Here is a 27,356-nt window from a genome sequence, read left to right as displayed (position 1 = left end):
AGCATCTATGGAAAGGAGTAAACAGTCAATATTTTGGGCTGAGACCTTTCATCAGGACTGGAAAAAAGTCAGAGTAAGAAGGCAGGGGGAGGGGAGGAAGAGGAACAAATTGGCAGGTGATAGGTGTACCGGGACAGGGGGAGGGGTGAAGATCTGCTAAGTGAATTGGTGAAAGTGATAAGGGGCTGGAGAAGGGGGAATCTGATAGGGAGGCCAGAAGACCATGGAAGAAAGGGAAGGGGAGGAGCGCCACAGAGAGGTGATGTGTAGGTTAGGAGATAAGGTGAGAGAGGAACACAGAATGGTGAAGGGAGGAAAGCAAAAGAAAGGAAATTACAGACCAGTTAGCCTAAGTTCAGTCGGAAGTGTTGGAGTCCATTATTAAGGATGAGGTTTCGAGGTACTTGGAGACTAATGATAAAATAAGTCAAAGTCAGCATGGTTTCTGTGTAGGGAAATCTTGCCTGACAAATCTGTTAGAGTTCTTCGAGGAAGTAACAAGCAGGGTGGACAAAGGAGAGGCAGTGGAGTCATTTACTTGGATTTTCAGAAGGCATTTGATAAGGTGCCACACATGAGGCTGCTTAACAAGATAAAATCCTATGGTGATACAGGAGAGATACTGGCATGGACAGAGGAATGGCTGACAGCCAGGAGGCAGCGAGTCGGAATAAAAGGAGCCTTTTCTGCTTAGTGGGCAGCCATCAATCCCAGGGGATCATGGGTTTGCGCCTGCAGCGGACTGTCTCCTCTCCAGGGCGCAAGCCTGGGCAGGAAGATTTGAAGAACCGGCTGTTCCCCGTGCAGCGGGCTCCCCCTCTCCACGTCACTGATGTAGTCCAAGGGAAGAGCAAGTGCCGATACAGCTTGGCACCAGTGTTGTCGCAGAGGTTGCCAGAGTGAAGTTGTAAACAACATCAAACTGCCTTAGGGACCCCAGCTCCGGATTTCTTCCTCAGGGTTTACTCCCGAAGCCTTTCCCATGGGAGGGTATGGCCGCAGGGCAGCGGAGGTTTAAAATCAGAGTTTTCCTTCTCCTAGGCGGGCAGCCGTCCGAGGCTGACAAGCCCCACCTGTCCGAAGCAACTGGTTTTGAGGTGCCAGTGGTCCGCCTTTGCCCCTTCTCTCGCCAGCAGAAACAGTTCCGCCGGGCCTAGTAGCTAAGCCACACATGAAGGCCAAGAGTTGGACTTGGTTGTCAGAGGCTGTTAGAGAAACACGCCATTGGGAGCACTTTGTAGGTAGTGGGAGCTTAACCCCACTACCACCCCCAGCTAGGACATTCTTAGGAACCTTTTTAGGACTCAGCCCAAAACGTCAACTGTACTTTTCTGGTTGGCTGCTCCTCAGGGGTCAGTATTGGGACCACTACTTTTCATGTTGTTTGTCAATGATTTAGATAATGGAATTGATGGCTTTGAGGCAAAATTTGCAGATGACATGAAGACAGATAGTGCTGAGAAAGCAATGTGATTGCAGCAGGACTTAGACAAATTGGAAAAATGGGCAAGAAGGTGGCAGATGAAATACTGAACACAAAATAATCTGCAGATGCTGGGCTCAGAGCAACACTCACAACACGCTGGAGGAACTCAGCAGGTCGGGCAGCATCCGTGGAAAAGATCGGTCGACGTTTCAGGCCAATCTTTTCCACGGATGCTGCCCGACCTGCTGAGTTCCTCCAGCGTGTTGTGAGATGAAATACTGTGTTGGGAAACGTACGATAATGCATTTTGATAAAAAGAACAATAGTGCAGATTATAACCTAAATGGGGAGAATATTCAAACATCAGAGTGCAAGACTCCCAGAAGGTTAACTTACAGGTTGAGTCTGTGGTAAAGAAGGCAAATGCAATGTTGGCATTTATTTCAAGGGGAATAGAATATAAAAGCAATGAGATAAGACAATAGTCAGGCCACACAGAGTATTGTCAACAGTTTTGGGCCCCATATCTCAGAAGGGATGTGTTGTCATTGGAGAGAGTCCAGAGGAGGTTCACAAAAACACTCCTGGAATGAAGGGGTTAACATATGAGGAGCGTTTGGCAGCTTTGGGCCTGTACTAGAATTTAGAAGAATGCAGGGGAACCTCATTGAAACCTACTGAAAGTTGAAAGGACTAGATAGGGTGGTTGTGGAGAGGATGTTTCTTATGGTGGGGGTATCCAGAGCTAGAAGACAGTCTCAAAATTGAGGGGCAACATTTTAAAACAGAGGTAAGGAGGAATTTTTTAGCCAGGGAGTAGTGAATCTGTGGAATGCTCTACCACAGACTGCAGTGGAGGCCAAGTCCGTGGGGATATTTAAGGCAGAAGTTGATTGTTTCCTGATCGGTCAGGGCATCAAAGGATATGGTGAGAAGGCAGGTGTATGGGGCTGAGTGGGATCCGGGATCAGCCATGAAGGAATGGCAGAAAAAACTAGATGGGCTGAATGGCCTAATTCTGCTCCTATGTCTTATGGTCTTTTGGTCTTATAACTAACTTCACTCTCCTAAAGATTCAGTCTTTTCAGTGGCGCTCTGTTTCTTTCGGGATAGCGCCTTTGGACCTGGGTCGAATAGCAGGTTTGGCAGGTGTCTTGTCAAAGATACGTTCTCTGTTGCAGATGTCATGTTGGTGCTAGTGGCCTGATCCTCACTGAGAGGTAACGAATAACAGGTATGCGGCTGGAAGCCCCAGAAGAGTTTATTCGTCATAGAACATAGAATAGTACCGCACAGTACAGGCCCTTCGGCCCACAATGTTGTGCCGACCCTCAAACCCTGCCTCCCATATAAGCCCCCACCTTAAATTCCTCCATATACCTGTCTAGTAGTCTCTTAAACTTCACTAGTGTATCTGCCTCCACCACTGACTCAGGCAGTGCATTCCACGCACCAACCACTCTCTGAGTAAAAAACCTTCCTCTAATATCCCCCTTGAACTTCTCACCCCTTACCTTAAAGCCATGTCCCCTTGTATTGAGCAGTGGTGCCCTGGGGAAGAGGCACTGGCTATCCACTCTATCTATTCCTCTTATTATCTTGTACACCTCTATCACGTCTCCTCTCATCCTCCTCCTCTCCAAAGAGTAAAGCCCTAGCTCCCTTAATCTCTGATCATAATGCATACTCTCTAAACCAGGCAGCATCCTGGTAAATCTCCTCTGTACCCTTTCCAATGCTTCCACATCCTTCCTATAGTGAGGCGACCGGAACTGGACACAGTACTCCGAGTGTGGCCTAACCGGAGTTCTCATATACGCTGGGAAAGTACTCATCCTTTCTTACTGAGAGACAAGTTCATTGGATGCAATGTGAGCGTCTGACTTGTTGGATGCAGTCGATTCAGGTGTTCTTCAGAAAGGCCCACATAAAGTATATGCTCAACGGAATCGTGCATTCAGATCCGTCTTTCATAGTGTGTGACAAAACAGTGCTAATGCTTCCCTGCCAGCATTTCCTTGAATGCTCTTTCACATCTTTCCCACTTTGCTCCTGTCTGTAACAGTTTGTTCAATGGATGCAGCTTTATAGCGATGTTTGGGAGAAACCGGTGGTAGTATTTTACAAGGCCCAAGTATGACCTGAGTTGTGACACGTTTTCCGGTTTGAGTGACTGGAGCACTGCCGCAATCTTCTCTTGTGACTTACGTAAGCCATGTTTGTCAATGATATGTACACAATATGAGATTTAATCCTTGAAACACTCACATTTCTCTCTCTTCCTGTGCAGACCACACTCACTCAGCCTGGTAAGCACTTTACCCAAGGTTCTGGAGGGTCACGAAGGTAATATTGTGGTCCTGGGATATCTTGGAGAAACTGGTCCTTTGCTTTTTGCCAAATTGTTGGAGCTGATGTGTTGCCAGAGACGAGACGATTATGCTGGAACAGTCCCTTGTGAGTGTTGATTGGGAGAAATTTCCTGCCTGATTCCTCAATCTCCATTTGCAGATAGGCCTGTGACAAGTCAACCTTTGAAAAATCCTCTCCCCACCCGCCAAAGATGAAAAAATGTTTCCTATTTGTGGCAGGGGATACCGCAGAGTACACAGCACAAGGTTGATGTTCACTTTGAAACCCCACGTATGCGAAGAGTTTTGACCTTCCCTTTCTTGATCATCGGGTCAATGGGCATGGCCCAATTGCTCCACTCAACCTTGGAGAGAATTTCAGATGCCTCCAAGCTCTGCAGTTCAGCTTCCACTTTAGGGTGTAGTGCCTAAGGCACTGGACACACCTTACCGAATCTTGGTGTTGCAGCTTCGCCCAGTTCATTTCTGGCCTTCGTGCCTTTGAGTTTACCAATCCCCTTCTCAAACTCCAGCGTGTGGTGAAAACTGCCCAGCGGATTATCGGCACCCAATTGAAGAAAGCTCACCTCTGTCCCAGGATACTGACGGACTTTTACCGCTGTACCATTGAGAGCATACTCACCAACTGCATCTCAGTGTGGTATGGCAATTGTCCCGTATCGGACTGCAAAGCACTCCAGCCAATGGTGAAAACTGCCCAGCAGATTATCGGCACCCAATTGCCCACCATTGAGAACATCTACCATAAACGCTGCCTGGGCAGTGTGAAAAGCATTATCAAGGATACATCTCACCCTAACCATGGACTTTTTACTCTCCTCCCATCCGGTAGGCGCTACAGGAGCCTCCGCTCCCGCACCAGCAGGCACAGGAAGAGCTCCTTCCCTGAGGCTGTGACCCTGCTGAACCTCTCATCACAGCGCTAAGCAGTATTGCACCCATATTGTACTGTCTCAGTACTTTTATATTTGTGTGCTGTAGCACTTACTTTTTATTCACAGTTATTTTGTAAATAACACTATTCTTTGCATTTCTGGTTAGATGCTAACTGCATCTCATTGGCTTTGTATCTGTACTTGGCATAATGACAATGAAGTTGAATCTAATCTGATCTAATCTAAAAAAAACACCTTCTCATCAGCATTAAGTAGCTGTGACAGTCTCTGGTTAGTGCTACCATTTTGTCTGCCGTTGCTTGTAGATGCCACGCTGAGAGTTTTGATCGTGGGCCAGTCTAGTTGGATTTTTCTCAATTATTCACGTCTGAAAGGTGCTGGCCCATCACTTTTCAACACATAAAGCTCTAACTGCTGTGTTTTGCTTCCGTATGTCACATTTACTGTCTTTGGAAGACGCTTTTACACCTGTGTGGCATCACTGCGGTATTTTCTAACGACAGTTTAGAAAATAGTCTGTTGTAGTCAGCCTTAGAAATTACAAACAACGCCGTCCCCGTATCCAGCTCCGTTTTCAGTTTTACACCAGACACATCTGAAATGATACATATGATTTTGCGACCTGCCTCGGTTTGCTATGTGCTTTAGAGCATGACAGCTGACCTTTGTCTGACCCTTCGTTCGCTGGTTCAGTTTCACAATTGGTCGCTTGGTGTATTTGTTTAGTTCCATGTTTGAAACTTTTCACTCTGTGGGGTTTTTCTCTTTGGTTGTGCTTTTTGTCTGACTTGCAGACTATGTGACTTGTCTGTGACACTTTCTGCAAACTTTTGCTTTGAGCCAACAGTCATTTGCATCATGGCAGGATTTGCCACATCGATAACATTCTTGGCTTTTTCCATCAATCAGGGATATTTTGTGCATTTAACATTCTAAACTCTTTTTCTGTAGTTCTGGTGCATCCTTTGCTGTAGTCTCCAATGATTTTGCAACGGTCAATGCCCGTTCTAAGGTTAGGTCTCTTTCGGACAGTAGCCTTGTTTAGGTGCTTTGACTAGGCATGCCACATACAAGCTTGTCCCTCAATGCATCACAAAGTCTATCTCTAACGTCGCAGTACTGGGAAAGCTTGCGCAGGTCTTCAACATATTCAGAAGGGCTTTCATCTTTTAACTGGTTCCTTTTGTAAAATCTAAGTTCTCAGCTATTACCAGCAGCTTAGAGCTCAAGTGATTTTGTAAGATTGTAACAATTTCGTCAAACGTCTTGCTTGCTGGCTTTTCAGGGGTTACTACGTTGTGCAAGACACTCTACGTTCTTGGGCCTATTAAGCAAGAAGTGTAGGGGCTTTCTTTTGCTCCTCCACACTGTTTGCATTACAATACAGTTCCACTATTCTCGATTTCCTATTCCCAGTCCTCAGTAGCAATATCAAATTCATCAACTTTCCCAGCTAAGGCCATCGCCATGTTATTTTCACTATAACTTTGTTAGTTGTGCGTCTCTCACTGTTACTCACGATCCCTTTGTTCGCGTTCACGACGGCCTTCTCTGTACTGATTCACTCTTTCCTCTCACTGTCTCTCTCCCTTCCTCCAAATTCTGACATCTCGTAACTGTCGGTGTAGCTGGTGATATCCGCTAACGTTCAGATTTACTCATCACCAATTTGTTGTGTCTTTACAACTACATATCAATTAAATAAAAGCACTTATGTGGAGGTGAGTTTAACTGATATTTTGACTTTGCAGAGAGAGGACAACAGACCAATGTGCATGGGCAGGTGATCAGTCAATAAGGGGAGTCATTGCGCTAAAAGAAATACCTTTCACTATCTCAGTAGACCCAGTAGGAGTGTAAGGGGTGTCAGGAAGGGATAGCACCTCTGGTGGGGGAACATGTCGCGTCCTTTTCAAGGCAGTTAGTCCACCTTTGGTCCCCACCTGGTACTCAGCTCTCACCTGTGGCTCCCCGTAGCTGTTTGCATGCGACAGCGGCCACACCCCGGGCAACGGCTTCGACAAGCCGGCTAAACCAAGTGAGGGTAGCCGACGGGTCTCAAACCCTCGGTGAGATAGGGAGATGTCTATCCCAGCACGTGAAGACAGACTCCGGCAGATTGAGCGGACGAGACCAATGGAAGGTCCAACGGTCTCTGCAAGTGTCATGGAACATGTAGAGCAGGACTAGACACAGAAGACGTCCTGGTCATCCATTGCGCCTAGTCCCATCTCCAGCCGTCTCGACTCTGTCTTGCCACTGGATCCAGATGGGAATTGGGAAGAGAGAGTGAGGCTGACGCTGCGCAAGGCTCCCTCACTTAAATCCAAATCACGCGCTAGTCTCGACACCATCATAATGATGTCGAGGTCCTCATCGATGTTGACAATGGACGAACACACACAGCCCCTGGTAGTTGGGCCACTGTACAAAGCATCAGGTGTACAAGACATACAGGGGGCACCATGGTAGCGTTAGTGGTTAACGCAATGTTATTATAGCTCAGGACATCGGAGTTTGGAATTCAGTTCTGATGCTGTCTGCAGGAAAGGACTGCAATTACAAGTTCCATCCTGGGGGTCAATATCCTGAGAACCTAACCTGGTCCCAATGTATTGGTGCAGCTATAAAGAAGGCAAGACAGCGGCTATATTTCATTAGGAGTTTGAGGAGATTTGGTTTGACACCTAAAACACTCAAAGACTTCTACAGTTGTATCATGGAGTGCATTCTGACTGGTATAGAGGGGGAGGGGGCACAGGATTGAAATAAATTGCAGAAAGTTGTGAAGTTACTCATCTCCATCATGGGTACCAGCCTCTGTAGTATCCAGCACATCTTCAAGGAGCGGTGCCTCAGAAAGGCAGTGTCCATCATTAAGGGCCCCCACCACCCGCTTCTCTTTGTTACTATCAGGAAGGAGGTACAGAAGCCTGAAGGCACACACTCGGTGATTCAAGAATAGCTTCTTTCCCTCTGCTGTCCGATTCCTAAATGGACATTGAACCATGAACATTACCTCAATACTTTTTAAAATTTCTGTTCTTGCACTATTTATTTTAACTTACAATTTAATATACAATTACAGTAATTGCTTTTTTTCTAGATTTATCATGTATTGCATTGAACTGCTGCTGCAAAGTTAACAAATTTCACAACATTAGCCAGTGGTATTAAACCTGATTCTGACTCTGACTGTATTGTTGGTCATGAAGAAATTTAAATATGAAAGAAACCATCAAACTCCAATGGGTCAAGGACCGTGGAAGTAGACAAGCCAGATGTCTTTGTTCTTGCCACGTGCTTGAAGGAATGAAGCTGCTGTGTAGCCTCCAGTTTGTGAACTGTTTGATGAACTGATTCTTGTTCTGGGATAACTTAACCAGAGCAACTGAACATAGACACACGGAGTTTCTGCTAAACGTGAGCTCGTTCTCAGATAAGCTGTTTATTGTATATAAGTGCAGGTTTGCAAAAGTAATCTCGTTATTTTGGCCTGATGCCTGGGTGACTTGGTTAGACTGGTTTGAACCAGTCAAATAGAACAAAAGAAGTCACCCAAGGCATGAAGCTGTGTAGCCCTTGGACAAAATCCAAAGTCAGATGACCTCGAGCCAATGAGATTAAAATGCAACATTGAACTGATGAGGAAGACCATAAGAGTTAGGAACTTCAAATGCGAAGGGGCAAGAACTCTGGAAACTAACCATCGCAAAGAACAACCCCATGCCAGGGACTGGGAGAAAAAGGATCAATCATCTGGCCAATGGGAGATCTCTATATCAGTGTTATAAATTGGGGAAGTGGTCTGAGTGAGTATTGGCACAAAGGGAACAGTAGACTTCATGTTCTAATTGTTGGCCTGGGGTCAACATAGTTGTGTTGTTGTTTGTGCAGACAATAAGGTGCAAACTTTGATTAATTGAGAGTTGCCTAGAGAGTTGGCTAACCCAGGTCAGTTGATAAATAGTCAACAGGCAGCGCAGAGGTTAGTACAGTGCCTTACAGTACCAGCGATTCAACTTCGATCCCCACTGCTGCTTGTGAGGAGTCTGTACGTTCTCCCCGTACAATCAGGGGGCTGCTGGGCAGTACGGCTCGGAGGGCCGGAAGGGGCTGTTTTGCTTTGTAACTCAATAAAAAATTGGTACATCTTTCCCATGACTGTGTAGGTTTCCTCTGGGCGCTCCTGTTTATAGGCTAGTGGGTTAGCTGGTTATAGTAAATGGTCCCACGATGAGGCCAGGATTAAATGGGTGGGGTTGCTGCGTGGCGCAGAATTGAGCTGTTTTGCGCTGTATCTCTAATTAAATAAAACAGTTATCAACACAAAAAGTTCTGCATATGGCGGAAATACAGAGCAACACACAGAGAAAATACTGGAGGAACTCAGCAGGTCAGGCGGCATCTATGAAGGGGAAGAAATCGTCACTGTTGTTGCCAGCGAGAAGGGTCTCAGCCTGAAACATCGCACAAGACATCTACGCTTTTCCGATACTTTCACAACCTCTGGCATTGTGCTGTGGAATGCCTGGGTCCCAGCTACCGTAATTCCCTCGCTCTTTCTTCCCGGCTCTACGTAAAACCCACAGGTGTTTGACTGCCTGTGTGAGGGGTGTTGTTAAGTGACAGGACGTCTGGTTTAATGCACTGGAAGGGGAGCAATACCTGCCTTTCTTGTCACCCACGTTCATGGCCCACTCGATGCCCTTGCAGAACTCGTCGATAGTGTCCACTACGCTCTGTGGGCTGCCGGCTGTAGCCCTGTCCAGCACGTACTTTAGCATGCGCTCGGGCTGGGTGCTGCGGGTCAGCCAATCCCGCAGGCGGATGCAGATGTCGACGTGCCACAGCAGAACCAGTGTGCCCTTGTACTGGCTCAGCAGACGACCCACCGTCAACAGAACCACACAGCCAATGATCACCAAGCTCACTGCGATCACAAGGTACATCTGCAGGGGAACGGTTAAAACAAATTGGTTAACACAGTTGAGGGATTGTGCAAGGGACTTCGATGAGGGTAGAATTTTTTGAAAGCACACAAGGAAGCTCATTGAGGCAATTTCTACAGATTACAATGGAGGTGGGAGAAAACGTTCGGAAAACTGTCTTCTGGATAAGATGGCGCCAAGCTGCCGTCTACATTGGTGAGGCCTACTGGTGTTGTGTGCAGTTATGATCACCTACATACAGGAAAGGCGTAATATGGTTTAAAGAGAACAGGAAAAATTTACAAGGATGATGGCAGGGCTGCAGGACCTGATTTATCAGGAAAGATCGAATCCGTTAGGACTTCATTCCTTGGAACGTAGAAGATTGAGGGGAGATTTGATAGAGGTTTACAAAATTATGAGGGGTGTAGATAGCGTACATGGAAGCTAGCTTTTTCCACTGAGGTTGGCTGGGACTACAACTAGAGGAGTGAAAGGGTATGGCGGGGGGGGGCGGGTATGGTCCGGATACAGGTCGATGAGAGTAGGCAGTTTAAATGGTTCGGCATGGGACTAGATGACATATGTATACGTTGATAATAAATGTATTTTGAACTTTGAACTTTAAAACAAGTAGGCACTTTGCAAACTCATGGAGTGAATGGTGGGGACATTAGGAGCAATGATGTACAGAGAGACCTTGGGATGGAAGTACCATCACTTTCAGGGAACGATGAACTTTCATCCATGGGTCAAGTGGATAAGACGGCAAGAAGATCGTGAACCAATGGGGATAACTTTATTCAACTTCATTCCCACCAGATTTACAAAGTCGCTCTCCGCTCCGCAGTAACAAATACAGTACTGTGCAAAAGTCTTAGGCACCCTAGCTATATACATTTATGTGTCAAAGACGTTTGCACAGTACTTTATGTGGGCATTCGCTATAAATACAAAGAAAAACAATAAAGTCATTGAAAGACCTCACCCAATGGATGGACAAACGCCAATATCCAAGAGTTAAACAAACGTGAAATACAAAAAAAAACTAAGCCATAAATACCGAAAACGTGAGATGAAAAATCCTTGAACGGTTGTGGGTACAATGATGGGACAGTTAAGTGAAGTCTGTTGGTGGAGGGGTAATAACTGTTCTGGAACCTGGTGGTGTGAGTCCTGAGGCTCCTCTACCTTCTTCCTGATGGCAGCAGCGAGAAGAGAGCCTGGTCTGGGGGGGGTTGAAGACCCTGTGATGGATGCTGCTTTCCCGTGACATCACTCCGTGTAGAAGTGCTCAATGGTGGGGAGGGCTTTACCCGTGACGGACTGGGCCGTATCCACTACTTTTTGTAGTATTTTCTGTTCAAGGCAATTGGGGTGTTTCCATACCAGCCATGATGCAGCTAGTCAGTACACTCTCCACTACACATCTGTAGAAGTTTGCCAAAGTTTTAGATGTCGTGCAGAATCTTTACAAGTCATAAAAGGAGCACAGCACAGGTGAGGGATTGGAACTGAGAGTCAAAATCAAAGTTAATTTTTTACTAAAGTGTGTTTACTTACCACATACTACCCTGAGATTTATTTTCCTACAGGCATTTTACAAGAAAGATAAGAAATACTTGAGAATCTATGAAAAATTAGAGATAAAAACTGACAAACAACCAGTGTGCAAAAGAAGACAAATTATACAAATAAATAAAAATAAATAATATTGAGAACATGAGTTGTCAAGCCCTTGACAGTGAGTCCATAGGTTGTGGAATCAGTTCAGAGTTGAGGTGAGTGAAGTTATCCACACCAGTTCAGGAGTCTGATGGTTGAGGGGTAATAACTGTTCCTGAACCTGGTAGTATGGGGCCTAAATTTCCTGTACCTCCTGCCCAATGGTAGCAGCCCGAAGAGGGCATAGCACGCGTGGCATGAGTCCTTGATGAAGGACGCTGATTTCTTGTGGCAGCACTACCTCTAAGCATGCGTTGCCTGCGATGGGCTGGGCTGTACTCAGTTGACTGCCAGGATGCGCGCCACAGTAGCGTGACACTATTGCAGCTCAGGGCATCAGAGCTCAGAGTTCGGAGTTCGATCCCAGCATCCTCTGCAAGGCGTTTCCATGGAGTGTGTGAGCTTTCTCCGGGTGCTCCGGTTTCCTCCCACAGTCCAAAGATGTACCGGGTAGGTTAAATAGTCATTGTAAAATGTCCTGAGCTAAATCAGGTTGGTTGGGCATTGTGGGGCGGTGTAGCTCAGAGGGCCTATTCCAGGCTGTATTGATGTAAGAAATAAACTCAACCAAGGGAGCCCTTGACTCGACTAGGACCTGTAGTCAAAGGCAGATACAAGAGGACCGATGATTAGTCACTGTGTTAACAGTCAGCGGGCCCACTCTCAGTGTAAGAGTGCTAAAACCGTTTTTCAAACATGAGATGTTACAGCAACAAAGTGCGGGAGGAACTCAGCAGGTCTCGGCCCAAAATATCGACTGTTTCCTCCTTCCCATAGATGCTGCTCCATGCTTATGAAATATTCAGCTCAGATCCGTGTACACTTACAACGTGATGAGCTCTTTGGGCTTGTGTGGGGAGCCGGACAGCGTTGGGCTCCAAGGTCTTTACAGCACCTGAAATTGGCTAATTGTTGTTTAACAATTAATCATTTAGAATTCCTTGTAACACACTAGTATTTACTAGCTCTTCTTTCAGTTAGTCCTGAAGAAGGGACTTGGCCCAAAGCGTCGACTGTACCTCTTCCTAGAGATGCTGCCTGGCCTTCTGCGTTCACCAGCATTTTTTATGTGTGTTACAAGGAATTCCAGCATCTGCAGATTTCCTCGTGTTTGCAGTTTTAGAATTCCTTGTGACTTTTTTTCTCAAGCGACTCATTCTTTGTAACGCGGTCTCCTGCGGTGTTTTCTGTTTGAACTTGTTAAGTTTATTTGATAAGTGTTACCTGATTCGTGCTCATCGTAGAGTCCTAGCTTTGAGAACGTTACATCTCGCGGTGCCATTCAGCCAAGCCACTGATGTTCTAGATTTAGATTTAGATTCAATTTTTAGATTTAGATTCAACTTTATTGTCATTGTGCCGAGTGCAGATACAAAGCCAATGAAATGCAGTTAGCATCTGACCAGGAATGCAAAGAATAGTGTTATTTACAAAATAACTGTGAATTAAAAAAAGTGCTACAGCACACAAATATAAAAGTACTGAGACAGTACAATACAGATGCAATACTGCTTAGCGCTGTGATGTGAGGTTCAGCAGGGTCACAGCCTCAGGGAAGGAGCTCTTCCTGTGCCTGCTGGTGCGGGAGCGGAGGCTCCTGTAGCGCCTACCGGATGGGATTGTCATGAATAAACTCTGGTCTCCGTCTCTACACTGTCTTTCCTCCGCACTTGGGTTCCAACATTGCTCGCCCACGGTGACAGAAGGACCCCGCCAAGTAATGGGCCCAGCAACATTTTCACGTCAGTCGGCTTCAGGTGAGAATGTAATCTATTCTCAAGTTCACATTCCAAGTATCTCTGGTCTACGTTCTGAGTTTCTCAAGTCCACAATCTGAGTCCATGTTCTGAACTTCTCTTGTCAACATTCAAGGCTTTTCCTGGGTCTAAGTTAGAGCCCTAAAGTCATGCAGAAACAGACACTTCAGCCCATCTAATCCGTGCCAACTCCTATTAATCTGCACCACGACCATAGCCCTCCATACACCTACCCATTTATGTACCTATTCTCTTAAACATTGAAATCGAGTTCACATGCACCACTTGCTCTAGCAGCTCATTCCTCACACTCATGACCTTCTGAGTGGAAAAAAGTTTCTCCTCATCTTCCCTTTGAACTTTTCACCTTTCACCCTTAACCCATGACCTCTAGTTGTAATTCCATCCAACCTTCATGGAAAAAAGACTGCTTGTAATTATGCTATCTATATCCCTCATAATTTTGTATACCTCTATCAAATCTCTCCTCAATCCTCTACATTCCAAGAAATAAAGTCCTAACCTATTCAAATTTTCCTTACAACTCAGGACTTCCAGACCCAGCAACGTCCTTGTGAATTTTCTCTGCACTCTTTCAACCTTATTTACCTCTTTCCTGTAGGCAGGTGACCAAAACAGCGCATAATACTTCATGTGACCCTTCACACAACCTCAACATAACATCCCATCTCCTATACTCAGTGCTTTGATTTCTGAAGGCCAATGTACCAAAAGCTTACTTTACAACCATATTGCGTAGTGGTTAGCACAAGGCTTCATAGTACAGGTGACCTGGGTTCAATTCCCACCACTGCCTGTAAGGAGCTCAAACGTTCTCCCCGTGACCGCGTGGGTTTCCTCCCACAGTCCAAAAATGTACCAGTTCGGTAGATTAAACGGTTATTGTAAGGTCCCATGATTAGGCTAGGATTACATAGGGCAACATGGCTCAAAGGGGCAGAAAGGCCTATTCCATACGGCACCACAATTAATTAATTAATTAATCTATGATGCCACTTTCAATGAATTATGGACCTGTATTCCCTGATCCCTTTGTTCCTCCTCAGTGCCCTCCCGTTCACTGTAAGACTTACCCTGGTTGGTTCTACCAGAGTGCAACACCCTACACTTGTCTGAATTAAATCCCATCTGCCATTTCTCGGTCCATTTTTCCAGCTGGTCTAGATCCCTCTGCAAAGTCTTGATAGCCTTCCTCACTGTCCCCTACGCCCCGAATCTTGGTGTCATCTGCAAATTTGCTGATCCAGTTAACCACATTATCATCCAGATCATTGAATGCTGTTCATTGACTTTAGTTCAGCATTCAATACTGTGATCCCCTCTAAGCAGATCGCCAAACTTCAAGAGCTTGATATCAGCTCATCCCTCTGCAATTGGACCTTGGACTTTCTGACTAACAGACCCCGATCAGTTAAGTTAGACAACCTCTCCTCCTCCACTCTCACCCTGAACACCGGCGTGCCTCAAGGCTGTGTGCTGAGCCCTCTTCTGTACTCCCTTTTCACCTATGACTGTGTTCCTGTACGTGGTTCTAACTCCATAATCAAGTTCACAGACGACACCACGGTGGTTGGTCTGATCAGAGGGGATGACGAGATGGCCTACAGGGACGAGGTACAGCACCTGGCTGCATGGTGTGTTGACAACAACCTGGCCTTTAACACCCAGAAGACCAAGGAGATCATTGTGGACTTCAGGCATGCTAGGAGCCACACTCACATCCCCACCTACATCAATGAAACTGTAGTGGAGCGTGTATCAAGCTTTAAATTCCTTGGTGTCCACATTTCCGAGGATCTCACCTGGTCCCTGAACTCCTCCATCCTGACCAAAAAGGCACAACAGCACCTTTATTTCCTGCGGAGCATGAAGAAAGCTCACCTCTGTCCCAGGATACTGACGGACTTTTACCGCTGTACCATTGAGAGCATACTCACCAACTGCATCTCAGTGTGGTATGGTAATTGTCCCATATCAGACCGCAAAGCACTCCAGCGTGTGGTGAAAACTGCCCAGCGGATTATCGGCACGCAATTGCCCACCATTGAGAACATCTACCATCAACGCTGCCTGGGCAGGGTGAAAAGCATTATCAGGGATGCATCTCACCCTCACCATGGACTTTTTACTCTCCTCCCATCTGGTAGGCGCTACAGGAGCCTCCGCTCCTACACCAGCAGGCACAGGAAGAGCTTCTTCCCTGAGGCTGTGACACTGCTGAACCTCGCATCACAGCACTAAGCAGTATTGCACCCATATTGTACTGTGTCAGTACTTTTATATTTGTGTGCTGTAGCACTTACTTTTTATTCGCAGTTATTTTGTAAATAACACTATTCTTTGCATTTCTGGTCAGACGCTAAATGCATTTCATTGGCTTTGTATCTGTACTTGGCACAATGACAATAAAGTTGAATCTAATCTAATCTAATATAGATGACAAACAACAATGGACCCAGCGTTGATCCCTGTGGCACACCACTAGTCACATGCCTCCAGCCAGAGTGGCAACCATCTACTACCACTCACTAGCTTCTCCCACAAAGCCGATGTCTAATCCAACTTACTACTTCATCTTGAATGCTGAGCGACTGAACCTTCTTGACCAACCTCCCCTTCAGGACCTTGTCAAATGCCTTGCTGAAGTCCATGTTGACCACATCCACTGCCTTGCCTTCATCAACTTTATTGGTTACTTCCTCGAAAAACTCTGTAAGATCAGTTAGGTATAACCAGCCATGCACTAAGCCATTCTGACTATCCTTAATCAATCCATGTCTGTCCAAATACTTACATAGCTGGTCCCTTAGAATACTTTACAATAACTTTTCCACTGCTGATGTCAGGCTCACCGGCCTATCATTTCCTGGTTTATTTACAGAGCCTTCCTTAAACAGCAGAACAACTTTGGCTATTCTGCAGTCCTCCGATACTTCAGCTGTCGTTGAGGATGATTTAAATATCTCTGCTGGGGCCCTGACAATTTCTGCACTTGCCTCCCATTGGATCTGAGGGAACACCCTTGGGATTTATCCATCCTAATTTGCATCAAACATCTCCTCCTGTAGAGTCCACGAAGTTGATCCCGTTTTTCCTTGCTCCGTGTCTATGAACACCGTGTCTGCCTCCTGAGTAAATACAGTTGCAGAAATGTATTTAAGTTCTCCAGGTTCTCAATATTTGCCAAGGTTCCCAGGGTTCTGGAGGTTGTTGAGGCTCCCGGGGTTGTCGGGGTCATTGAGGTTCCCGGGGTTGTCGGGGTCATTGAGGCTCCCGGGATTGTCGGGGTCATTGAGGCTCCTGGGGTTGTCGGGGTCATTGAGGCTCCTGGGGTTGTCGGGATCATTGAGGCTCCCGGGGTTGTCGGGGTCTTTGAGGCTCTCGGGGTTGTCGGGGTCATTGAGGTTCGGGGTTGTCGGGATCATTGAGGTTCCCAGGGTTGTCGGGGTCATTGAGGTTCCCGGGGTTGTCGGGGTCATTGAGGCTCCCGGGGTTGTTGGGATCGTTGAGGCTCCCGGGGTTGTCGGGGTCATTGAGGCTCCCGGGGTTGTCGGGGTCATTGAGGCTCCCGGGATTGTCGGGGTCATTGAGGCTCCCAGGGTTGTTGGGATCATTGAGGCTCCCAGGATTGTCAGGATCATTGAGGCTCTCGGGGTTGTCAGGGTCGTTGGGGTTCTTGGGGTTTCAAAGTCATTAAAGTTTTTGGGCTTCTTGAGGTCGTTGGGGTTCTCGGGATTGTCGGGGTCTTTGAGGTTCCCGGGGTTCTTGAGGTCCCCGGGGTTCTTGAGGTCATTAGGGTTCTCCGGGTTTCAAAGTCATTAAAGTTCTCGGGGTTCTCGAGGCAGTTGGGCTTCCCAGGGTTGTTGGGGTTGTTGAGGTTCTCGGGGTTGTCAGAGTTATTGAGGCTCCCGGGGTTGTTGGGGTTTCAAAGTTCTCGGGGTTCTTGAGGTCGTTGGGGTTCCCGGGGTTGTCGAGGTCGTTGAGGTTCTCAGGGTTGTCAAGGTCACCAAGGATCTCAAGATTTTCCATGTTGTCGAGGTTACCCAGGTTTCCCATGGCCCTCCAGGTTTCTGAAGAGTATTCAAGGTTTCCCAGGTTTATTCAGTGTTCTCCCTGTCTCAAGGTTCTCCAGGTTCCCCCAGACTGTTAATGTCGGCCATAGGGAAGGGGGTACTCTGAGCTTGTACAGAGAGCCTTAGAGCTTGGCTCTGAGGCCTTTACAGCACATGAATTGGTTCATTGTTGTTTAATAACAGTCATTAATCATTTAGAATTCCTTGTGGTTTTCTTCAAGCGACTTGTTCTTTGTAATGCAGTCTCCTACCGTGTCTTCTCTTTGAACTTGTTAAGTTTATTTGAGACTCTATGTTACTTGTATTATTTAAATAGACACCTGATTAGTATTCGTCACAGAGTCCTAGCTTTGAGAATGTTACGTCTCGTGGTGTCGTTCAGCCAGGCCACTGATGTTCTGTTGGGATTATCATGAATAAACTCTGGTCTCCGCCCCTGCATCGAAGTCCGTCTCTCCGCCACACTTGAGTTCTGACAATGCCAGGGCACATCGTGACAGACGAATGGAGGGAGTTACAATGGCACTATATGGAACTGAAGCAACACTGGAAGAAAGGTACAGGAGGGGCCCTGATAGGTTCCTCGGACCGGCATCCGAAACATGATCTGCCTGTTTCACTTAACACTATTACAGCGCAACAACCCAGGTTCAATTCCCGCCACTGTTTATAAGGAGTTTGTACGTTCTCCCCATTGCCACGTGGCTTTCCTCCCATGTTCCAAAGACGTATTGGTTAGTAGGTTAATTGGTCAAAGCAACACTCACAACACGCTGGAGGAACTCAGCAGGTCGGGCAGCATCCGTGGAAAAGATTGGTCGACGTTTCAGGCTGGAACCCTTCGTCAGGACTGAAGGGGGAAGGGGCAGAGGCCCTATAAAGAAGGTGGGGGGAGGGTGGGAAGGAGAAGGCTGGTAGGTTCCAGGTGAAAACCCAGTAAGGGGAAAGATAAAGGGGTGGGGGAGGGGATAGGCAGGAAAGGTGAAGAAGGAATAGGGGAAAACACAATGGGTAGTACAAGGAGGTGGAACCATGCGGGAGGTGGTAGGCAGCTGGGGGAGGGGGCAGAGTGACATAGGGATAGGGGAAGGGAGGGGGAGGGAATTACCGGAAGTTGGAGAATTCTATGTTCATACCAAGGGACTGGAGACTACCTAGACGGTATATGAGGTGTTGCTCCTCCAACCTGAGTTTAGCCTCATCATGGCAGTAGAGGAGGCCATGTATGGACATATCTGAATGGGAGTGGGAAGCAGAATTGAAGTGGGTGGCTACTGGGAGATCTTGTCTGTTTTGGCGGACAGAGTGGAGGTGCTCGACGAAGCGGTCCCCAATCTGCGTCGGGTTTCACTGATGTAGAGGAGGCCGCACCGGGAGCACCAGATGCAATAGATGACCCAAACAGACTCACAAGTGAAGTGTTGCCTCACCTGTAAGGACTGTCTGGGGCCCTGAATGGTGGCAAGAGAGGAGGTGTAGGGACAGGTGTAGCACTTGAGCTTACAGGGATAAGTGCCAGGTGGGAGATCCGTTAATTGGTCACATGCGTGTGTAGGATCTTGTGAATCAAACGTGAGAGAGTCGATTTATGTGGTTAACAAAAGCCTCAGCCCTTTCCGAACAAACCAAAAGCAGTCACCCTTACCCTGATGTTACCACCTCAGACACCACCTCTTAAAGTGAACACAAAAACTCCATAACGGTGTTGGCGAATTATGCAGAACAGTTTCTATTATGAACAATGAGTCATCTGTTGCACAGTACATTACCCTACACGGCCCTCCCAGAATTTACCAAAGCTGTCATCGAGAGCTTGACTGGAGCTCATGCCTGGCTGGGTCCTATGTGCCTTGGTTGGAGGAACAGTGGGTGCCTCTGGCTCACCCAGGGGTGGTGCTGACACGCACAAGGATGGTCAAGCTGTGATGTCGGAAGTATGGCAGGGGAACCATCCAGCAGGTTTAAGGTTTACCCTTCCCACCTACGATAAAAGTCCAAAATGTGGAACGGGCCATCATAAGGGGGCTTAACTGAGTGCTGATGTGCATCTTGGCAGACAAGAATGGGTCAACTGGAACCCAAGAGTTCTGTGTGCCATGATGTGAGGTAGGAAGGGGTGTAAGAAGTATTGAGTTCACTGAGGAAGTGGAATGCTGCTGTGCTGCTGACCAGGAGGTCATAGCATCAGCAATAAAACTCACCCAGCACCCTGTGTGGCTGCCCGTACCAACTCAGCTGCAGAGGACTGCAGGCCCTCTTTTGGAGCTGTTCTAAGCCCCAGCAGGGCCCACAGGAGATGACCGTGCCTGCACTCAACCACCAGGGAGGCCCTCACAGCAACCTATAAGGAACAGTGAATTTGCTAGCACAGGAAAGCTGTAATAGGGTGAAATTTAACACCAAGGTTCTGGGCCATTGTGGCCCAGAGGTCTGACGTAAGCTGGGGACCATGGTCAGATGGGGTACCGATCAGAAAAACCCGGTGTCGATGAACACCTGGACCACATACGCAACCATTGTCCATGCTAGAGGACCACAAGGCATGGTCCGCCATGGTCGGGGGATGCATGAAACTGTGAGAGGAGGGGAAGGGATCGACCAGTTCCACATCAACGTTGCACAGGGACTTGAAAGGAGCCAATGCCACCCAAACCCAAGGGTTTATTTTCATCCACTGTTACACAACACAGGCTTTGCACATCTGTCCTAAGACCGGCCACACAACCTTTAAAGCAGTTTCTGTGAAGACCTCCTGCCCAGAAGTGAGAGGCTGTGGATGGAGTTTAAAACAGTTTGTAGCTCCTATCAGCTGAGGGCAACTGGTTAAGACATTGCGTAGGAGAGAAACTCCTGCGTCCCCAGACTTGATGTCTACTAACGGCAGGCTTAGGGCCTGCTGTCCTGTAAGCCTGACTATCTGGGTCAGTAGTTTTTCATAAAGAAATGAAATCCTGTTGCTATCTGAGGCATCTTGTATGTTTGCCAAGTGTTGCAGAGAAAGTGACCAATCTGCAAAAATACTTCACTGGCTGTTAAATGGTTTCGTCGTACCGGGGTGAGGAAGTTGTTTTTAAAGACGACAAAATACAGAGCCAAGGAAGTACAAATTTCAGAAGCAGACTTCTGAAAATTACAGAGACTTAGCCAAGTACAGCAAAGACCAGACCCTTTAAACTGCCAAGTCCCATCAACCTGCACTGGGACCATAACCCTCCATACCCCTACCATCCATGTACCAATCCAAACTTCCCTTCAATGTTAAGATCAACCTCACATGCACCAATTATGCTGGCAGCTCATTCCACACTGTCACAACCCTCTGACTGAAACAGTTTCCCCTCATGTGCCTCTTAAACTTTTCACATTTCACCCTTAACACATGACCTCCAGTTGTCATCCCACTCAGCTTCAGTGGAAAGAGCCTACTGCTTTTATGCTGTTTATACCCTCAGAATTCGGTATACCTCTATCAAATCCCCTCAGTTTTCTACCTTCCAAGGAATAAAGTCCTAACTTTCCTTACAACTCAGGTCCTCCAGTCCAGGCAACAACCTTGTAAATTTTCTCTGTACTCTTTCAACTTTATTTACATCTTTCCTGTAAGTAGGTGACCAAAACTGCACACAATACTCCAAATTAGGCCTCACCAGCATCTTATACAATTCCAACATTAACATCCATTACTCCAAACTCTGACCTGTGAGGGCCAACGCTACCTGTTGTGTGCAGAACACATTTCGTAGTGGGTTAAAAAAAACATTTATCAGTTTCTGACAGACTTACTTCTGAATGACTTCCTGCTCTCTGGTGATGTTTACCGGAGAAGTGATTCTAGAGTCTCTCTCTCGCCGGCCAACACAGGAGAAAAACCAGCAACTTTCCAGCTGCGGCTATGTTCGAAATCAGTGAACCACAGCGAGGAACCGTCAGGGATTATGCGTGGCTCCGTTCCAGCGCACTTGACTGGTGTGTTATGGTTGGGTCAGCAAGGGAACGGGAAAGCGAATCACTGGAGATCAAAAACAAAAACCCGATTGTACAGAAGCCTGCAGCGTGACGAACTGCTTCACAAGAGGATTATGTTTGCTACAGTTGGTTTAGTGGTTCATGGTACAAACTAGCCAGCACTGGACGGGAGGCGGAAGGATTTTAAACAAACAGTTGTTCTTCATCAAAGTGTATTGATTATCAAAGTACATATCTCTACAACATACAATCTTGAGAGACAGGCAGTCGCAAAAAAAACACGTGGAACCTGTTCTGAGTTTCAAACACAAACTAAACCAGGGGTTGCCAGCCTGTTAATGGCAGGGGTCCATGGCCTAAAAAGGTTGGGAGCCCTGAACTAGACGAAGTCCTCGCTAACATACAACACGGACGTAATTTTTAAGGTGATTGCAGGACGTTAGCGGTAATAATTTTTTTTTTCCGCAGAGAGCAGGCAGTGCAGGGAACGCTCTGCAAGGCGTGGAGAGGATGTTTCTTATAGTGGTGGAGTCTAAGACCAGAGGGTCTTAGAATAGAGGACGTCCATTTGGAACGGAGATGGGAAGGAATTTCATTCGCCAGCGGGTGGTGAAACTGTGGAATTCGCTGCTACAGAGGGTCGTGGAGGCCAAGTGGGTATATTTAAGGCAGAGGTTGATAGGTTCTCGATTAGTCAGGGCATGAAGAGTTATAGGCAAAACGCAGGAGACTGGGGTTGATAATGGGATCAGCCATGATGAAATGATAGAGCAGGTTCAATGGGCCGAATGGCCTAATTCTGCTTCTATGTCTTATGACCTTAAGGTCTAAAAGGTCGGCACCACATTGTGGATCAAAGGGCCTGTATTATTCTATGTTCTGCTCACAAACCTTCCAACAGGAATCATTGCCAGACAAGGAGGGAGGAAGCAAAGAACACTGTCATACTTTGAACACAACGGCTGAAGGTCAGAGGGAGTTGAAATATAAGTTTTGTACATGGTGCTTTTGGATTAATTATATCAGAAATGATGCATACATTAATCTAATCTTTTCACAGAATGGAGAACATATCAAACTCTGTTTTAATTCTACCCAATCATTTGGTCTCCAAGACGCCAGTGGAAATGAATTCCTCAGATTCGCACCATCTGGCTGAAGAAATTTCTCCTCATGTCTGTTCTAAAGGAATCATTGAGGCTGCACCATCTGGTCCCAGACTCCCCCACTATGGAAAACAGCCATACCATCTCCACTCTATCCCTGCATTCAATACACTACGGTTTCAATGAGCATTACGAAATAAATCTCTATTCAGTTTCACATCTACTACATCAAACTCACACACTTCTCCCAAGCACCCTGTGTCAGTGACTCAGCGACTGCTGTCCCATTATACAAACTATATTTAATGTTATTCCCCAACACAATCCCTCAGTGACCCTCTCCCATTACCGTCCCACTGACAGTATCCCCACTGACGTTAATCCAGCTCCCTCACACCGTCCCTCAGTGACCCCTCTCCCCCATCACCCTCTGTCACTGACTGTATCCCCACTGACATTAATCCAGCTCCCTCACACCGTCCCTCAGTGACCCCTCTCCCCCAGCGCTGTGTCACTGATTGTATCCCCACTGACGTTAATCCAGCTCCCTCACACCGTCCCTCAGTGACCCCTCTCCCCCAGCGCCGTGTCACTGACTGTATCCCCACTGACATTAATCCAGCTCCCTCACACTTTCCCTCAGTGACCCCCCTCCCCCAGCGCCCTGTCACTGACTGTATCCCCACTGACGTTAATCCAGCTCCCTCACACTTTCCCTCAGTGACCCCTCTCCCCCATCGCTGTGTCACTGATTGTATCCCCACTGACGTTAATCCAGCTCCCTCACACCGTCCCTCAGTGACCCCTCTCCCTCAGCGCCCTGTCACTGACTGTGTCCCCACTGACGTTAATCCAGCTCCCTCACACCGTCCCTCAGTGACCCCTCTCCCACAGCACCCTCTGTCACTGACTGTATCCCCACTGCCGTTAATCAAGCTCCCTCACACCGTCCCTCAGTGACCCCGGTCCCCCATCACCCTCTGTCACTGACTGTATCCCCACTGACGTTAATCCAGCTCCCTCACACCCTCCCTCAGTGACCCCTCTCCCCCATCACCCTCTGTCACTGACTGTATCCCCACTGCTGTTAATCCAGCTCCCTCACACCGTCCCTCAGTGACCCCGGTCCCCCATCACCCTCTGTCACTGACTGTATCCCCACTGACGTTAATCCAGCTCCCTCACACCGTCCCTCAGTGACCCCTCTCCCCCATCACCCTCTGTCACTGACTGTATCCCCACTGACGTTAATCCAGCTCCCTCACACCATCCCTCAGTGACCCCTCTCCCCCAGCGCCGTGTCACTGACTGTATCCCCACTGACATTAATCCAGCTCCCTCACACCGTCCCTCAGTGACCCCTCTCCCCCAGCGCCGTGTCACTGACTGTATCCCCACTGACATTAACCCAGCTCCCTCACACCGTCCCTCAGTGACCCCTCTCCCCCAGCGCCGTGTCACTGACTGTATCCCCACTGACATTAATCCAGCTCCCTCACACCGTCCCTCAGTGACCCCTCTCCCCCATCACCCTCTGTCACTGATTGTATCCCCACTGACGTTAATCCAGCTCCCTCACACCGTCCCTCAGTGACCCCTCTCCCCCATCACCCTCTGTCACTGACTGTATCCCCACTGACGTTAATCCAGCTCCATCACACCGTCCCTCAGTGACCCCTCTCCCCCATCACCCTCTGTCACTGACTGTATCCCCACTGACATTAATCCAGCTCCCTCACACCGTCCCTCAGTGACCCCTCTCCCCCATCACCCTCTGTCACTGACTGTATCCCCACTGACGTTAATCCAGCTCCCTCACACCGTCCCTCAGTGACCCCTCTCCCCCAGCGCAGTGTCACTGACTGTATCCCCACTGACATTAATCCAGCTCCCTCACACCGTCCCTCAGTGACCCCTCTCCCCCATCACCCTCTGTCACTGACTGTATCCCCACTGATGTTAATCCCTCTCCCTCACACCGTCCCTCAGTGACCCCTCTCCCCCAGCGCCCTGTCACTGACTGTATCCCCACTGACGTTAATCCAGCTCCCTCACACCGTCCCTCAGTGACCCCTCTCCCCCATCACCCTCTGTCACTGACTGTATCCCCACTGACGTTAATCCAGCTCCCTCACACCGTCCCTCAGTGACCCCTCTCCCCCATCACCCTCTGTCACTGACTGTATCCCCACTGACGTTAATCCAGCTCCCTCACACCGTCCCTCAGTGACCCCTCTCCCCCAGCGCCGTGTCATTGACTGTATCCCCACTGACATTAATCCAGCTCCCTCACACCGTCCCTCAGTGACCCCTCTCCCCCATCACCCTCTGTCACTGACTGTATCCCCACTGATGTTAATCCCTCTCCCTCACACCGTCCCTCAGTGACCCCTCTCCCCCAGCGCCCTGTCACTGACTGTATCCCCACTGACGTTAATCCAGCTCCCTCACACCGTCCCTCAGTGACCCCTCTCCCCCATCACCCTCTGTCACTGACTGTATCCCCACTGACGTTAATCCCTCTCCCTCACACCGTCCCTCAGTGACCCCTCTCCCCCAGCGCCCTGTCACTGACTGTATCCCCACTGACGTTAATCCAGCTCCCTCACACCGTCCCTCAGTGACCCCTCTCCCCCATCACCCTCTGTCACTGACTGTATCCCCACTGACGTTAATCCAGCTCCCTCACACCGTCCCTCAGTGACCCCTCTCCCCCAGCGCCGTTTCACTGACTGTATCCCCACTGACATTAATCCAGCTCCCTCACACCGTCCCTCAGTGACCCCTCTCCCCCATCACCCTCTGTCACTGACTGTATCCCCACTGACGTTAATCCAGCTCCCTCACACCGTTCCCTCGGTGACCTCTCTCCCCCATCACCCTCTGTCACTGACTGTTTCCCCACTGACGTTAATCCAGCTCCCTCACACTGTCCCTCAGTGACCCCTCTCCCACAGCAACCTGTGAAACTTGTTACATCTTCACTGATAATCCAGCTCCCTCACACCGTCAATCAATAATCTTGATAGTATCTGACTTGTATACATACCCATTAATAAATCAGCATTCATCAGGGGTATCTGCGTTCTTATGCTGACGCCGGGCACATATAAATATTTCAAGATTTGTTTTGATTTAAGGAAATGCTGGAAAGGTATGCTGAATACTGAAAAGATGCATAGTGACGATTTTCCCACCTCACTCTACAGTGATGAATATATTCACCGACAGTTCTGATGAGAAATACCTGACATGAATATTAATGGTTGTACGAGGGAAGGCAATTCCATTTAACCATTTGCAAATGTCGCAAGAATTGTTTGGCACTATTCTTGCTCTGGGGAAGGGCAATGGAGAATTTACTGGAGTTGTTGATTACTCTCGCGATCAAAATCTGGCTTATTATCACTATTGCACAGGACGGGAAATTTGCAGCTTTGTACAGTACAGTACACACACATACACATCCAGGCTGCCTCAGGGCTTTACACAGTCGTGTATTTGTCAACGTGGAGCGGAGAGCGAGTTGGTGAATCTGGCAAGAGCAAAGGATGTTGGGCATGGCGAGGGTGGAGCGCCGCGGGAGGGGTGTGGGACAGGTGCCGGAGAAGGAGGCCCAGGAAGTGGTGCAGATACAGACACCCAGCAAGGTCACTGCCTCTGGTGTTTCCCACTTCCTCACCTCTCCCTTCCCCTTTTCCCAACCGTGATTCCCCTCTCCCTGCCCCCTTCCCACTCTGTCCACAATAGAGACCCTCATCAGAATCACGTTTTACCATCACTCACAACTGTTATGAAATTTGTTTTTTTCCTTTGAGGCAGCAGTACAGTGCAATACATAACAGAACTGTGCAGAAGTCTCAGGCATTCTAGCTATACATGTGTGACTGCACAGTTCTGTCACTGCTCTACATTGCTATGAATTACAAATAATAATAGCGAAAAGGGAAGGAATAACAAAATTGTGTTCATGGGCATTCAGATGGAAGAGGCAAAGAAGCTGTTCCTGAATCATTGAGTGTGTGTCTTCAGACTCCTCTACCTCCTCCCTGATGGTAGCAATGAGACGAGAGCATGTCTCAGATAGAGGGGATTCTTGATGACTGATGTCACCTTCTTGAGACTAACGTTCTCCACAGACATTTATAGAAATTTGCAAGAGTGAGATCTTCTCAAACTGCCCACAAGTAGACATCACAAGAACAGGAGAAATCAATTCACAACATCAGACCTTGTACACAGAAACAGGACCAGACTCTTCACCCTCATCCATCCACTAAGGGAAAATGCCGTTTTAGCTCTTCATCTTGTTACACAAGATAATAAAGTAGCATTCAAAGTTCAAAGTAAATTTATTATCAAAGTACATATATATGTCGGTTTATACAACCCTGAGATTCATTTCATTGTGGGCATTCACAATATAAGGCATCAGTTAGTCTTGCGAGACCATGGATCTGCGCCTGGAAAGTCTTCACTCTCCAGGGCGCAGGCCTGGGCAAGGTTGTATGGAAGACCAGCAGTTGCCCATGCTGTAAGTCTCCCCTCTCCACGACACCGATGCTGTCCAAGGGAAGGGCATTAGGACCCATACAGCTTGGCACCGGTGTCGACGCAGAGCAATGTGTGATTAAGTGCCTTGCTCAAGGATACAACACGTTGCCTCAGCTGGGGCTCGAACTCATGACCTTCAGATCACTAGACTGACACCTTAACCACTTGGCATTCACAATAGGATCAATGAAAGACCCAACAGGATGGACAGACAACCAGCGTGCAAAAGACAACAAACCGTGCAAATAGAAAAAGAAAGAAGGTAATGATAATAATAATTATTATTTAGCTTGAGCTGAGAGAAAATAAAATAGTAATAATAATAATAATAATGAAAAACACCGGAAATATGCTGAATTAAAAGGGGAAATTGAAAGACTATGGAACATGAACAGGGTATACATTGTCCCAATAGTAGTATCTACAACTGGTATCATTCCAAAGACACTTCACAATAGCATTAAACAATTAAGACTACACAGTAATATTTATGTAAATCTTTAGAAAGCCGCAACACTAAAAACCACTA

General features: G+C 47.6%; 1 protein-coding gene across 1 annotated transcript in view; it reads right to left on the bottom strand.

The window, feature by feature from the left end:
- The window catches only part of LOC140190119 (catechol O-methyltransferase A-like), a 31,618-nt gene extending 10,394 nt beyond the window's left edge, over nucleotides 1-21,224 (bottom strand). The window contains exons 1-2 of the mRNA XM_072246616.1: nucleotides 20,985-21,224; nucleotides 9,367-9,646 (exon numbers count right to left, since the gene is read on the bottom strand). Coding sequence (XP_072102717.1) covers nucleotides 9,367-9,646 — 280 coding nt within the window. The 5' untranslated portion in view covers nucleotides 20,985-21,224. The remainder of the gene's footprint in view (nucleotides 1-9,366; nucleotides 9,647-20,984) is intronic.
- Between the last annotated feature and the right edge of the window lie 6,132 nt (nucleotides 21,225-27,356).

The sequence above is a fragment of the Mobula birostris genome, chromosome 29 (genome assembly GCF_030028105.1).
Source record: "Mobula birostris isolate sMobBir1 chromosome 29, sMobBir1.hap1, whole genome shotgun sequence".
Classification (NCBI taxonomy): domain Eukaryota; kingdom Metazoa; phylum Chordata; class Chondrichthyes; order Myliobatiformes; family Myliobatidae; genus Mobula; species Mobula birostris.
The sequence above is the reverse complement of the archived record's forward strand: the minus strand, read 5'-3'. Positions and strand labels throughout refer to the sequence as shown.